Genomic DNA, 16,423 nt, shown 5'->3' with positions numbered 1-16,423 from the left:
ATGTAGTTAATGAATCAATGAATGAACAGTATGTTTTCTGGTACACTGCATTTTAAGAACACAAATTAGTCACACGTACTACAAAATCATTCTGCAGGGTAACGCCAAAACCAATTAGTGGTAGCAGTCTTTTCACACTTCAAACCTATAAAACTCATTAAGCACTCTTCCAATATTTTTCCTCTATTAATTTCTTAACAGCTATGGAGATTAATTAGCTGTAAACTCATGCTGCTTAAAATGAAGCTGTAAATGTCATGATCTAAAGGTCAAGCCCCGAGAGTTTCATCCTTCAGGTGGAGGAAACAGTGAGAGGATGCGCAGATAAAAGGTCTGGCTGGGGGTTACAGTGTTAGACAAACTGTGGGAAGGACTTATCTTTGGTTCAGATGACCTTTGACCTTGAGCAAATCATGTCTCTGGCTAGTTTTTGCAGTGGAATTTTGAATTTTCCCAACAGTGACCTTACAATTCAATTCAATGCAATTCAAATTTGCTAGTTTAGCACTTTTGACAATAGACACTGTCACAAAGAAGGTTTACAGAAACTCATGTCCTGACCCTTATAAGCAAGCAGAAGGTGATGGTGGCAGGTGGCTATGTTCTGAATTTGTTAAAGTAGGCTTGTTCAGCACATTTAAATGACCCCTCAAATATTCAGACCACATTAAATACTTGCCTCAAATACAGACAACCTCTATACAAAACTGTCCATAAAGTCATGATTATATTTCACATCTGTTTCCCAATTTGAGTGTCTGAGCTTTCACTGGTTCTTAATTTGGGTGTTTGCATAAGCCTGGGTTTTGATACTGAAGGAAGGCTTCTATGTGTGATCAATAGGAATCAGACTGAAACCATTTATTAAGCTTGCTTGGAAAAACACAGTACCTTTGGAATTGACAGTTTTCTATGGATTTTAAATGTTTATGTTTCTACTTTACAGCATCCTGCACAGTGAAAACCATTGTAAAAATTAAGAATTAGGGCAGGAAACTCAGGGAGGAAAAACTGCTCATTGCTTGACCCTTTGAGTTTGTCTGTCTTCTGTTGGTCCAACTCGTTCGCAAATGGTGCTTTCTGCCTTTGAATCTTTTTTAGACCATTTTCCTTTCTTCTGCTCCAGTACACAGTATTAACATCATGTCTCTCAGTTACCAGCCAAAAGCTAGACATGCCATTTAGCCAAGGACAGATTGCTTCCCAAGCTCTATTAAAGCTCAGGGTTTTGATCTCTTTAGTTTGTCATTAGCACATTGACTCTGAGGAGTGATTATGTTGTAATTAAACAAGTGCATTAACCTTGTTTTGTGTTAAAGCAAAAGAAACAGCACATCTTTTAGCACAGAACTGGCTTTGTGTCTGTGATTTTGTGATTCAGACAGAAGAAAGGTTCACAAGGTTCATTGTTTTCTCTTATCTCTGGGGGTAACGCTAAGTCTCAGAATAAGCTAAACTGGTTTTCTGCGTATAAAATTAAAGCATGAGGAAAGGCTATGTTATCATACCATTGCTAAATTATGAAAATCATGTTTCTGTACCAAATGAATAGCCACAAAGGCAGGAACCTCACTGTATGGAGGGTCTTATTTTTCCTAATCCTTTCCTCAACCAGTTAAACTTCATATCCCAAACACAAGGAATGAGCCTGGAATGTCCAGAGCTGCCCAATGATGCCTCTGACTTTAGTTGGAGCCTCAGGGAGATGGTCCAGTGCATTCCATTCTATTCTAAATCAGCCATCAAGTCATTGGCATTTATCCTTAATCATTTGCTTCCTTGTGCTTTCCTTCTCAAAGATTACACAAACAATTGAGCATGTATTGAGCGCTGGCTAAAAGGTGGCCATGATTTTTGTTTTTACTACTAATTTATGGTGGTGAGTCACCAGGCTAATTGGCAGTGCTGGTTTGTCGATTTATTGTAATAAGATTAGAGTTAGAGGAGAGGAAAGGTATTCAAACATTTCAAAATGGAACTTTGCAGATCAAAATTAGAAGGGACCTTACTAACACAATATCAGATGAAGGCACATCTTTCTGTAGAAAATTACAACTAATACAGTATGCAATATGTGTTAAAGATTTACCCCTATATCAGTAAGGACTGCAGATTGCAGGTTAGTTTTGGCCACTGCAAGTGCACAAGCTTGGTCTGCCTCAGTTTGGGATAGCATATGGTACTGCCCCTTAAGATCCATGTAGGCTACATGTTTGGGCCTCGGATTAGCAACCAGAGCAGCCAGACAGGTAATAATTCAAACAAGCAAGTGATTCTTTTGGCTTTCAAACAACTGATTTCAAATTATGATTGCCCCAGGCCCTGACCTGAAGTTTTTCTCTGCATACCCTATATTCTGATGATGGGCAGCCACACTATCCCCAGAATCATTGGGTAAAATTGTCCCAAGGCTTCTCTCCATGGTGCTGAAGTCTTACTCCCCAGACAACTTCAGCTCTTTCATTTGGGCCAATGCCAACCACGTGTAAGTTGGTTGGAGCCCTCTGATGTTAGATGATTGTTCTCTGCTCACAGCGTATAGCTGCATTCACTATACGCTGTGGCAACTATTTTGTCCTGGTTTTTCTCTCCCCACACAATGCTGCAAGTGGGCTCATACAAATTGCTACAAATTTGCAATAATGAGACCTTGTTGGCCTGATAAATGTCCTTATCACATCTCTGTGGCTGCACTAAGAGAGCGACATCCTTGTTCAGACAACAGTGATACTGTGGCCTGGAGGTCATGGTTGCAGGCTTTAAGGTCCCCACCCACTGAGTGGTGCTGCAATGCCTTTGAGCACAATAATTCCCCTCCTGGCAGGGTGTGCTTGGGAAAACAACCAAGTTATCAATGCTATTTCACTGGTGAAATAAAAAGTTTCGTTCCCCTCCTCCAGCTCAGTTAATTGACCAGTCTGAGCATACACTAGACGATTCCAAGATAGGTCTCAGTCCCAGCAATGATGATGGGTCATAATGGATCTTTTCACTCCTCAGGACACCCTGGGGCCACCAGTAAATGCCAATTTGTGAGACATAACAGATGTGTCCAACACTTCAATATGGCATTTACCCGAAGCTCACACCTCTGATTTGTGCTTTCTCTTTGTATTTCTAGATCTATTAGCACTGTCATCACAATATTATTTTTGGAGGTCATTATTATTCCTCTTGTTCTCCATCATAAAACAGCTGATGTCAAATCAGAAGCCTAAAACCTGGGGCTCAGATGGAAACCTGGACAAACCTGGGCTGGTGTTTAACCAAAAGCCACTGTTCTCATGCAGGGGATATGCAAATCCGCCCCATTGTTCTTCTTGCTTCAAAACTTCAGTTTCATCCCAAATAATCAGGGTGGCCTTTGTAAGCTCTGTCAGGTGTGTTAGAGCAGGGGCAGCACTGAACAGTGCTGTGGTCCTCCCCTACTAGACCTGAGAAACAATAACAAGTTGCTCTAGACAGGTTCCTATTGCCCCCTTTTCTTAGCATGGAGGCTTTAGAAAAAAAGAAGAGACTGCTTCTGGAATACTTCTACATGAAATAAAGGTGCTTCTTAAAAGACTTTACTATTGGTCAGTCCTTATTCTTAGTTAGAAAGATGTAATAGAAACTATGGACACTACCACTTTCCAATATCATTTACATATTCTGGTGAAATATTCTTTTCAAGCTTCATCCTCATGTGCTGTGAGGACAAATAGATCAAAAGAATAAAAAGATCAAAAAGAACACACCCATGGAGAAACCGCCCTTCACTGTGGAGGAACTGTAAAGCAATGTATTTCATATCTAGGCAATGGATGAAATTAGTTAAAAATTTGTTTACTCACGACTCAGCTCATTTACTCCTGATGTTAAAATTGTATCCCAATTGTTAATTGAAACTGTTCCAAGTTTACATATTCACCTGTGGCTACTCTGACAAAATCATATCTGTGTAGTTTATATGTAAAATGTAAAATTTACAAGTACAATTTTAGTTTTACTCTTCTACCGACTATGAGCTTAACATGTCATCAATTAAATATCCTCCTCCACGTCTGCTTGTCAGTTACATTCTTGCTACCATAGACAGTATACTTGCTACTCCTGGGCAGATGCCTTTTTTTCCCCGCTTCCTGCGCTTGAGAGCGCTTGGCTGACCTGAACCCATCTTCAATCCCAAACCAATTTAATCAAGTCCATCTCCTCAAATTTGTGTCAAGGGCAGAGATGTGATATGGGAAACCTCAGGTGAATTAAAAAAGACACGTGGTTATGTGCCCCTGTATCCTAACTCCTAACATTACCCTGCATTAAAGCACATGAGAGAAACTACCAAGGATCATGATAACCAGAAAGTTGATCATCTAGCCTAGAGTATTGATTCTAAACTATATATAACATAGGGAACATGTCTTATGAATCCTGTATTTATAATGCATTATAAACGCATTTGTAATGCATTATATGTCATGCCATAGGCCTGTAATTATATCTACATGCATTAACACCTTATAAAGTATATGACTTCATAAAGTCAGGTTTTATAAATAGTTATAACATTTGTTCATAAGTAAAGTGTGTTTTTTATCAGATGCACCTTATGGAACTAGATTGCATTTTACTCACATACTCACTTACTCTGATACTGCACAGTAAACAAATGTTTGGGCTAGTGCTGGATTAAACCCCGTGGAGGCCCCTAGGCAGTCAAAATCTCAGGGCTCTCCACACAAATTATCTAATACTTTTTTCTTTTTTTTCCATCCATTGTCACAGGGCCCCTAAAAGGTATGGGGCCCAGAGGCCAGTGTCTATTCTATTTGGTAAATTGGAAATGAAAAAAATATACACTGGCACAACATGAGATATGGAAAAAATTGCCCTCAAACAGAAAAAAAAATGTGTTTGTCAATCACTTTTAAATTTTTACCATTCAATTTAGAATGTTGGCTATGTTCAGTGAATGAGGATAACTGTGCTCAGTCAAAATTTCAAGTTGAAAAAAAAATCATTGTTTGCTGAACAAAGGATGGGGCACGCCGAATCTACTGAGCAACTGGATTACCCTATTATTCCAATTTTTGTGTTTCTTACCCATTCCAGGTGTTTAATTCTCATTAAAGTAGCAACGCTGCTACTGCAAATTTTATACACATTAGCCAGACATTAATGAAAACACAATATATTAAGTTATATGTACCATTTGTGAAAGAGATATGATTATCTCATTTCACTTAAAGCCTTTAAAGACAATGTATAAGGCTCAATTGATATGAATTATCCTTCACATATAAAAGCCTTTTAAAAATATACTTCACTCAAAGCCAGTAAAAAGCACTTATAGTGCTCTACAAACTATTATGTGTTGATATGGAATAATCTTCACATTTAAAAGTCATTTAAAAACACATTTAACTAAAGTTTTGAATGACCTGGTATAACGATCTATTATTTGTTATATACATGTGTTATAAACTTAATAAATAATTAGTCAAGGGAGTTTGAGAAACCAGAACTGTATGTTATAATGCATTATAAGGCACCATGCTTACATGTAGTATTAGAATATTCTTTATAACTATAGATGTTTTGTATTTAGATTAATTAAAATTTGTCACTGACATGCTTAAATATTAATGTGTTTTGTTTATTATTAATTAAATTAATGAGTTTTTAGCTTTTTGATTCTGACACCAATATACTATGGACTGCTATGATCTCTACCCACTTAATAAAAAATAATAAATTCTTCCAATATAGTTTATTTCAAAAGAACAACATTTCAAGCCAAACCAGGTTTTAAATAGGTTGGAGACCACCTAGATCTCTATGCAACCTCATCAGGCAAATGACATATGCAAAAGAAAAATAAAATAAAATCTGCTCAGATCACCAGGATTCCCCATGGTGAATAATTGAACATGTGCTCATGCCCCATTTCTCAGTGCTCCCAAGTGACTGAGAGCAATTTGGTCTCAAATCCGAGAATAGCAAAGAGGCAAGGAAAAAACAAGCAAGTGAGGCCCCGGGCCCTCTGAACCGGAGCATCTCCCATACCCAATCTGAGCAGAGACATTAACTAATCACGCATCCTGAGTAATGGCAGAACTCTGCTGTCTCCCTGCTCATGTCACTCTGTGTTCTGTCTTATTTAGGGCTGGAAGGGAGGATCGATTCAGTTGCAAACTGCAATTTTGTAATTAAATTAATGAATAAATTAGTGTTTATATCCTGGTTATGTAATTTAAATGAAACAACCAAGAAAGGACCCCCCCCCCCCAGTTTATACAGTTGTAACACTCTAAGAATAGTGGACTCTGTAATTTAATATCATTGTAATTTTGAAACTGGATGCCTCTGTTTATTGCCACTCTACTGTCCCACTCTACACGTGATAGCTCTCCTGACCCAGCTGAAGCTTGCCTCAACTCTACAATAGATGTATCCACGGATACCTGGTGGTGTAGTCGTGTTGTCTGCCACATAATTTTTGTCTACCCCTTCCTTACCTTGCCAAATGATGACTCTCTGCAGTAAGGGAGTCCATTGATACATGCTGAATTCCTGACCTATGGTTACTGAATAGGAGTCATTTTCAACTTCCAGCAACTGATTTTTGCTGTTCATGAAGTAATATCTTAGGTCACAGGAAGGTTTGAAGTAGAAGTAGAAAACCCACTTGTGCAAATATAGTTTCTGTTCTAAGGGCCTATATAGAAGAAACAATATCATATCTGCCTTAGAATTAGCAATGTTGTTACTAACAAAAAAAAATATAGTTGTAGGTGAGGTTGACAGGAGGCTGTTCAGCATCTCAACTCTATTAAGCTTGTAGCAATGGAGAATGAAGAATGGGGTAGGAGAATGCTTCTCTTCAAAACTGATGTTCAATTCACAGTGATCCCTGACTGAGGTATTTGGATACCTAAATTAGTAGTAAGGGAGACTGCAAACTGACTACCTCTGTGTTCCCTCTTGATTTAAAGAACTTTATTTCCAGTGGGATTAACCTAGTATTATGCATTACAGTAGAATGTACCTTTTGTACATTGCTATAATATAAATATAAATGTAAACTAAAGGAAGCCTATTGACTAATAAACCAGGTCAGAGAATGACCCAATTTACAGACACATCCCTTTAGGCTCTGGCTAACAAGAAGCAGATGCAAGCATTTAGTCAGCCCCAAATCTGTCAGATAGCTTTGTAAAAGGGAGAGAGAGAGAGAGAGAGAGAGAGAGAGAGAGAGAAGGAACAGGATACATGGGATGGGGAAAGAGAGAATAAAAGAGAGAAAGTATTCAGAGACAAATCTTAAGTTCCCCTGAAGTTCAAGTTTGGTGGAGGTTGCTGAAGCAGGCCAGAGTGGGCTGCAAAAGAGTAAAAGCACCTGCTCCAGGGACTCCAAGTGGTAGGAAATCCCAGGGAATCTCATTCAGCCCACCCAGGTGACCGACTTCCTGTCTGGATAAGACAAATAGCCTTTGGATTTTTGTGAAGAAATAAACCGCCCAGATTCAGCCTGCCCTACAGCTTGTTACAGCTTCACCAGAGCATTTGAAAGGCAGGGCCTAACCTAATACCTTTCACTCCATTTTGCAGTTACGTTAAAAGGCTCTACAAACAGAGTAGCAGTAGACCCTTTAGAATAATATGGCATTGTTTTATTATGCCTATCAAGATTTTAGAAGTTTTAGAATTCTAAAAGTTTTAACAACCCACAAAAGCTTTCTCAACTGCCTGTGTTTTTGCCTCTTTTAACCCTACAGCATGTTGTCTTTGGCAGCTGCATGTGGCATTGCTAGGCCCTATAAACCAGCCATAGGATTCTCTTTTACATTACTACATTGCAGTTTTCTGTACTTATCTTTTGGTTTCTGTAGCCTTAAATGATGATAGAAGAGTTGATCTGTCCTCTGATAGGTCCCCTCATACATATATAGGTTGAATTTAGGTCTATGGCCACAAAGAACAGTTCTATATATAGGATAATTGTAGCAAATAAAAGCAGTATCACATGCCAAGACAAGGTTGAACTGCTTCATCTTTTACACAGCTGACTGCAGGGCGGACAATAAGTGTGTGTGTCAAATTAAGTCCTGTTTAGTGAATTACTGTTTAATGAAAATAAATGTGAGTCAATAGATTCAGAATATAGAGAAAACTATGGCACAAAACCCTTCTGAAATTTTTTTTTATATGTAAGCCATAAAAAGGACTTCAACTCACTAGCTGCTTCTGAATTACATAAATGAGACGAACAGGTCTGCTTTTGCTGGTTTTCACTGTTATTTGTTCATGCAGGGCAGGACTCTGTTTATTTTCTATCTCGAGTCATTCTAACATTGCAATTAACGGTGCAGCCACAATCAGCAGGGCATTTTGTTTTATGGTGGTCTTTTAACAAACAGTAAGTAGGACAAGCAATTAATCTTAATATGCCATAAATAGTTGTCACTGGGGAAATTCTCTTTTCAATACCACATTGGACCTGCTGCCGTTTTCTTGTTGTTCATTCTCTCTGTCATTTACATTTACTGCATTTTCGGACTTCACTTTAGAGTATGTAAAGCACATGTGTGTCCTGAATCGTAGTTTTGTTTAATGCCTGTCAACACCTCAAATAATCATGATGGGGGGGAAAGGGATGAAGGTGTTTTTCCCCTCGACAGAATTTTCATTAATTTGTAAATGTCATGTCAAAAACATAGTGTGAAGATACTCTCTCGCGCTCTCTCTCTCTCTCTCTCTCTCTCTCTCTCTCTCTCTCTCTCTCTCTCTCTCTCTCTCTCTCACACACACACACACACACACACACAAATATCACAAGTAGGTGCTGCTGACCCAAGAGTTCTTTTCCTAGGCTGTGCTTTTATCAACAGCATGTAGGGTAATTATACAACCGGTATGCAAATGGAAGTTATTTATTCACAATCCTTCGTGACAGGTTATCTTTTGAGACAAAAATGTAGGCTTGTCTTGGACAAAATTAATCTGCAACACAAATTCTTCACTGAAAATCCATGTTAACCTAAGGCTGAGAAAACCTACTCGAACACATGTATGAAAAGTCTTTTCAGGTCCTCTCCTGAACTAGGAGCTATTGATGAAGAGGCTAAGGATGACAGCCTGTTGTGCAGCATTGTGGCTATGCTGATGACAGACTCATCCATTAACTAAATATCACCCTGCTCAAAATGGCAGCCCATCTGGGGGAGATCTCCTCTGTCTTACTTGGCCTGTGTCGAGGTGAAATATGCTAATGTGTATCTGTATGTCTGTGTTTGTTTGTGTATTTGAATATGTGCACAGTGGAGGTGCATGGGGAAAAATGTAGCAATTAAAAAAATTATGGACATCTAATACAGAAGACAAAAAAACCCTCTGAACAAGGCTTTAACAGTTCTGATAGCTGAACAATCTGTCTGTGTGTGTCTAACTGAAGAGTTATTTGAATATTTAGAATTTAAATAAGCCTGTGAATAAGGGACAACGAATGCACCTCTGTTCACCACCAAAAACTTGACTGGGAGACCATATTAGCTCCATACTGAGAAAAGAAGACGGGGTGAAGGAGAGGAGTGGAGAGGAGAGAAGACAGGAAGGGGGAGTCAAGGAGAGAAGAGATGTGGAGGGGCCGTGAAAGGAAGGAAAATAAAGGGAAGGAGAAAAAGGAAGTGCGCTAACAAAGCAGAGCGAAGAAGCTGCAGCAGGAGGGGAGCACAGTGGTTACACTTCACAGCCCCTGCTGCTGACATTTGGCTCTTAGAAAGAAAACCGAAGTGTCCATCAGACTGCAGGTGCTACTGAGACAAACCTCTGTCAAAAAGCAAGCCCACTGGAACACTGCGGGGCAGAGAGACAGCACAACACATGCGGGAGTGGACGAGAAAAAGAAAGAGGAACAGATTACCAAAGGAGCAAGTGGATAAGGGAAACAAAAAAAAGGTGAAACAGCAGGAAAGTAGAGTGAGAGAGAGAGAGAGGGAGAGAGAGAGAGAGAGAGATATGATATGGACAAGAAGTGTTATCCATGGACCAGCTGGTGGCAAATGGGCACAGGCTGGTGCCCAGAAGAGAGATGGAGATACAATCGATCCCTGCGTGATACCACCTGACGCTTGACCATTGCAGTGGGGCGCTGCTCCTAATTGGTCTCTTCTTGTTCCTTTTTTACTCCACCTTCCTAGCTGTCACAGGCTACAGTACGTTTAGACTCCAACACCCACTGAACTGGCACTGGAAGCTTCCAGACAAAAACACAGCAGTGGGGGACATAACTGGCTGCCCTCTGTACATTTCTATAGGTAATGTATGCATGTAGACAAGCTTGAATACATTAATTTACAGTAGGCACGGTAAATATTCATAATCAGAATACTAAGATCAAAAGGTTCCCGGAGTGAGATGACCCAGTGGCCTGTTTAATCACTACCAGTGAATTATTACATCATTTATGCTTAACATACATTTTCAAAACATGTTTGATGACCAACATGCTAATATTATGTTGGTGGCTTGGGGGGTTGTTTGTTTGTTTGTTTGTTTGTTTGCAGTCTTCTGATACCCAAGAAAGCAACATATATAGTGTAACAATAGCTCCACATGAAGCTCCAATGCAAATGTATAATTTGTTTATATTTTTCACTTAATATTACTATACTACTTTATGAGGGTAAAGTCTGACAATGTCAAGTTAAGTCAATTAGTGCTTGGTCTAATTTTCCCAGTAAATCTTACTTTAATTTATCAATAACCCCATTAAAACCTTTGGGATAAAATACTGGGTTAAAAAGTGTCCTATATATTTCATTATCTATACATTTTTAAATCTATATATAAAAGCATATTTGTAATGTTAGAGAATGTATTTCTACAGTTTTTCTAAACGTTTGGAGTTACAGAAAACAAAACTTTGCAGCGTAAAATAGAAGGTAAGATGGTCAAGCGCTCTAAATAGCAATACTGCCCTCCAGTGGCTGATAACTGAATAACTGATTATACTCTACTTTAACCATTTCTCCCTTTTGATAGTGGTTCTTATAAATCAACTAGGCGTTTTGCTACAACCTGTTATCAACATTAATTTAGATGTCCTAGCCTTAGTCGTGCAATTCTGAGTCGGGAAATTTACTCCGAAGACCAGAAGGCCCATTTATTTTTGAAAAAACGATTTATCCGATTTCCCCCCGTTAAATCACGATCATTATAAAATGTAAATTGAACGAATAACCTGATTTAAATAATTGATTCTAGTACACAGCCTACGTTAGTCACGGTCCACTAAAAAGTGGCCCTCAAAACAAACTTGAGATCTCTAGCAAACTGATAACATCATAGAGCAGACAGCGTATGAGTGGACGGAATATGGCTTAAATATAGTGAGGGTGTTGTAGAACACAGGACTCACTCACAGTTTGTCTTCTATCGCCGTCTTGGTGTCTTCAATCAGGTACACAGTGCCGAAACTCCCCCTTCCGAGTCGCTCCTGAGCGACATATCTATTGGCGATTAGGTTGCCAGGATCATTTGGTAAATGATTGTGGACACGATAATAGGACTGAACTCCGAGTTCACGAAATTTAGGCAACATCGAGATCCAGTGCTGTCACTGTACGGCTCTAGAGGGGCAGAGGGTCGTATGAGACAAAGGTATTATGCATTCTGAAGTTTGAATAGGCTTGACTCAGAAGCAAAGTTAACGTTTTTTATACAATACCTCACTCTCATCATTCTCCAAAGATAACTGAGTGAATAAGCTTTAACCTAATGTTGATAGATAGATAGATAGATAGATAGATAGATAGATAGATAGATAGATAGATAGATAGATAGATAGATAGATAGATAGATAGATAGATAGATAGATAGATAGATAGATAGATAGATAGATAGATAGATAGATAGATAGATAGACACAGAGACAGAAATATAGCGTCTGTCCTAGAGAACACCTAGGTTAAGCAAGGGTCTGGCCTTAAAATGGCTCTAGTAGCGAACTAGCTACTTGATTCAACGCACATTCAGACATAACTAGGAATTAAAGGTTCAATAATTTATGTCATATGTGTGCGGTCTTTTTTCGTTGTTTGTTTGTTTGTTTTATGCTGTATGAAAAGATACCTGTGACTGCTTCGTTGAATCAGCTTCCGTATTTGTACGTTGTTGTCATGGTAATATTATATTGTTTCTGGTTGGCGAAAAAGGAATGAAGGAGGGGTGAAGGAAATGAACTGTGTTCCAATATGATGGAAACGGTTTAATCTTTATTGTCCTAAAACGAGCCCACGGAAAAGCCACTCTAATAAAGAACTTTATTACATGCAAGACAAGACACTGTATGCATGTACACATTAACTTACAGCAGGGTAGATCTGAGATTTTGCGTACGTGTTGCAGAGGCTTTAAACTAAAGCTAGAAAGCCTACTCTTAGAAACATGCATACTTAACATTTGCGTAATAATAATAATAATAATAATAATAATAATAATAATAATAATAATAATAAGAAGAAGAAGAAGAAGAAGAAGAAGAAGAAGAAGAATCTTTATTTCTGTAGCACTTTCTTAAACACAGTATACAAAGTGCTTTACAGAAAATGGAATGCAGAGAGGAATAATAAAGCTTATTACATCCTGAGATCTAACACCTCAGGAATATATTTGCCTAAATTAAAGAGAAAAATAAAATAATTTTATGAATACAGTAAAAAATGAAAAGAGACATTAAAGGGGTGGGTCATTTAAAATAAAGAATTTAAAGACTATTTAAAACTACATTTCTGCTCACCAAGAAAGTAAAAATGCAGCTGCTTTGGAAACCAAAGTGCAAAGTTAAAAAGAGCATGGTAGGAGTATAGTTGAGGCAGAGCAGCTTGATTAAAGGCCATATGAAATAGAAAAGTCTTATCTTTCTTCTCGACGGTTAAGTTTATGTCATCAAGGGCCGTCAGATCATCTGGGAGAGAATTTCAGTGTTTGGGACCAAACAAAAGGTAGCCTCAGATCTCCTTAGCTGGATGGTGGGAACCATCACCTGATCTGAGGGCCCTTGAGGGTGCATGCCTCATGATCATACTGCTGAGATATCGAGGGGCAAGACCATGTAAACACTTGAATGTAAACAGCATTATTTTAAAGTCAATTGTAGACGACACAGGTAGCCAGTGCTACTCTTTAAGGATTAATGTGATATGATCTCTCATCTTTGCATGTGCTACTACTCTGGTGGTTAGATTTTGAACCCTCTATAGGCTTGAAATAATATTCTTAGAGAGTTTTACAAGCAGTGGATTACAGTAGTCCAGACGTGAAGATACAAATATACGCAGTAGTTTTTCAATAGTTGTTGTGAGGATACCTCTGACCTTGGCTATCTTATAAAGATGATAGGATGCTGTTCTGGAGACATTACTAATAGAGTTTAAAGCTTAGGTCATAGTCAAATGTGACACCTAGGCTTTTGATATAGTGTAGGGTCTTAACTGATAGGAACTCCAGATAAGTTATTGCAACAGTACGCTCACAGCCATTCCCAGTGATCATAAATTCTGTTTTGTCGTCATTGAGTTGGAGGAAGTGATGACCCATCCAGGACTTGATGTCAAACTTCAAGTCAATGCAACCATGGGGGTCAGTAGCTAGGGACCTATATAACTGTGTGTCATACTGGTGTAACCAAATATTATATTTATTGACAACTGCAGGGTCTATTTTATTCTTCTTTAGAAGAGGCCTGATAACTGCTGTTTTGAGACACTCTGGGTAGATTCCTTGTGTAAGTGACAAATTGACAATATTAACAATGTCTTTCAACAGCGCATTGAAGAGTTGTTTAAAGATTGGCCACAAATGTCTTGAGATATATATATACAAATTTTCATTAGGTGGAACTAATTGATTCTTACTTTATGGGCATGCTATATGCGTTGTAAATTTTATGGACAGTCAGGGTGCCTATTGACTTAATTTTGATGCAGCAATTGAACATTAAGGGATAAAATACAACTAAGCTGTTATTAAGGGTTACAACTTATTGTCCACAGTTTGTGCTGGTTCTAGGGACTTTAACCCTACAAAGCCACTCAGTGGGCAAAATGCTTTAATGGTTGCATTCAGAACTCAACACAAAGTTGCTCATATATGTACTTGGCACCACAGCATCTTGGTACAAAGGTCAATGATTCTTTGTGATGTGTCATGTTACCTGAGGCCATATGTTTTGGAGGCTCATGTAAAGAGAAGTGCTAGAGTTGTCAGCTGGTCACCATCTGGTTGTTAATTGGATCAGATGGCAGAGAAAACTGCCAGACAGACCTGGTAGGCCTAAAAGTGCAGTTCTTGGAGGTTTTGGTAGAAGACTCTGTCCAGAATGATTACAACTCCCATCTCCAAGAGACCTTCTCTCATGTTCTGGAGGAAGTGGGGGATTCTAGGTGGAGTTTTTTGAAGACCTCCATTATGCAAGCAGCTGTGGCAAAGAGTTTGTCAGTGCCTGTTATGGCAACAACCCAAGAATCCTGTGGTGGGCACCAGCAGAGAGGGACGCAGTCAAGCAGAAGTAGGAGGCTTTCCAGGATTAGCTGTCAGAGGAACTCCTGAATAGTATCTGTAGGTGAAAAGTGGCTTTTCAAGCTGCAAAAGCAAAATCCATGGAGTGGGAGAGGTTTGTAGAGACCATGGAGAATAATATTCAGGTGGCCTTAAAAATATTCTGGAAACACTTCAACAATTCAAGAGGGACATCATGCAAGTTGTGCATAGCAAGAGTTGTGATTAGCAAGGGTGATGAAGCTCTGAGCTCAAGTGAGAATATTGTTGAATATTGGAAGGAACACTCACTCTAAAGAGCTCTTTAATTATGGCATGCATTTTCATTTTAGGTGTTCACCTAATGTGAAAAATCCAAGCCAGCTTTGCAATGTTGACTAAGTAAACCCATATGTTTCATAGTTAAAAGTGGTGTAAGTGTGATTAGCTATAGTGCACTGCACTATAGATAACTGAATCATCCATTTGCTGGTCACTTGAGGCAAATCTGCAATCACATATTAAGTCATTTGTGAGCTACAACATCCACAAGTTGCAGTATAGTTAAACTGCAATTAATATAAAATTCTACAGTCTGGTGTCCTTTTGATATAAGGAATAAATGTATAAATCACAGGGAAGACATTTAAAATAAATCTTAATGCATAATTGTTAGTGTAAAATTAAGTTGTTTAGAGGAAGTAATCTGGATGTGTTCATTCTCACCCTCTTGTGGGCCCACTGGGTTTGATCTGCAGAGAAGAATATGTAACATCCTGCAATGTCGCTTCAGCAGACTGAGGATCATTGTTTGTGTGAGGCCTTGTTTGTTCATTGAGTATGCTCTCTCCATCCTGTGAAAACAAGACCTGACCTGATCATTATCAGTTCTAAAGCTTAGAATGTTCTCAAACCCAAATCCTAGCGCTTTGATTCTAGACATTGAAAATGTAATAACATTTGCATTATTGTGATTCAAATTCAAATCACAAGCCACAAGGTACAGAATCCACACTTTCTCTTTAAATCGCCATGAAGTTGGCAGCCCCTCCAAAATAAAACTTATTCATTTGTGCTTTGTTTGTGATAACTTGTGCCACACAAATAATTGCTTATGCCGGTTTGCGAAACATATATTGTATGTCCATGTAAGTCAAATTATTTCTGTACAGCACAAATCAGCACAAAGCACAAACAAATAACACATTTTGTTAGTCAGTTCATATTTTTTAAGTTGTCTTTGATGGGGTTTATTGCATCGTCTATAACGTAGCAGCTGTAGACTTACAAACAAATGCGGTGGCGTCCATGTGCCCTTTTGTTTATGTTGTGCTTTTCTGTTGTTTCTGTGGCACATGCTATATTATTTTATTATTATTTGTGTTTTCCATATTTAAAGCCCACAGGTACTCTCCTCCAGTGCTGCGCAGCTCTCTTACAGCATCTGAGACATCACTCACGATTATCCTGCTCTCTGCCGTCACCGCGCTGCAAGCCTTACTGCCAGCGTACTTCTTTTAATTTTGTTGCATTGCTTAACCAGCTCGACTTGCCTTCTCATTTGTCGTTAGCGTTACAGAGAATAAAGAAACGCTTTCTTGGACCTGCCTCACGTCTCGCGTCCTCCCTACCGCCGTCACACTTCCGCCCTTCTCAAAAAACAAACCAGTACAAACAATATTATTGGCGTCAAAACTGTACGAATATAACACACATTACTCAGGTTTTATTAACGTTTAATTTTAGATAAGGATGCCAACTTCAAAGAGGTTTTCTTTACTTGGGGTTCAAGTGATGCATTACTAAAATTGTTCTATTACAGTTTAGTTGTATACTAATGTTAATTGTTTACTAATATAAATTATATCCATTGTTTATAAATACAAAATCAACCAATAATTACAAA

At 38.6% G+C, this 16,423-nt stretch overlaps 1 protein-coding gene across 1 annotated transcript in view; it reads right to left on the bottom strand.

Moving 5' to 3' along the window:
* The window catches only part of nek11 (NIMA-related kinase 11), a 63,319-nt gene extending 51,738 nt beyond the window's left edge, over window positions 1-11,581 (bottom strand). The window contains exon 1 of the mRNA XM_027005305.2: window positions 11,403-11,581. Within this exon, the coding sequence (XP_026861106.1) occupies window positions 11,403-11,581 (179 nt within the window). The remainder of the gene's footprint in view (window positions 1-11,402) is intronic.
* Window positions 11,582-16,423: the final 4,842 nt, after the last annotated feature.

The sequence above is a fragment of the Electrophorus electricus genome, chromosome 5 (assembly GCF_013358815.1).
Source record: "Electrophorus electricus isolate fEleEle1 chromosome 5, fEleEle1.pri, whole genome shotgun sequence".
Lineage (NCBI taxonomy): Eukaryota > Metazoa > Chordata > Actinopteri > Gymnotiformes > Gymnotidae > Electrophorus > Electrophorus electricus.
Note: the sequence above shows the minus strand (reverse complement) of the source record. Positions and strands in the feature narration are given on the sequence as shown.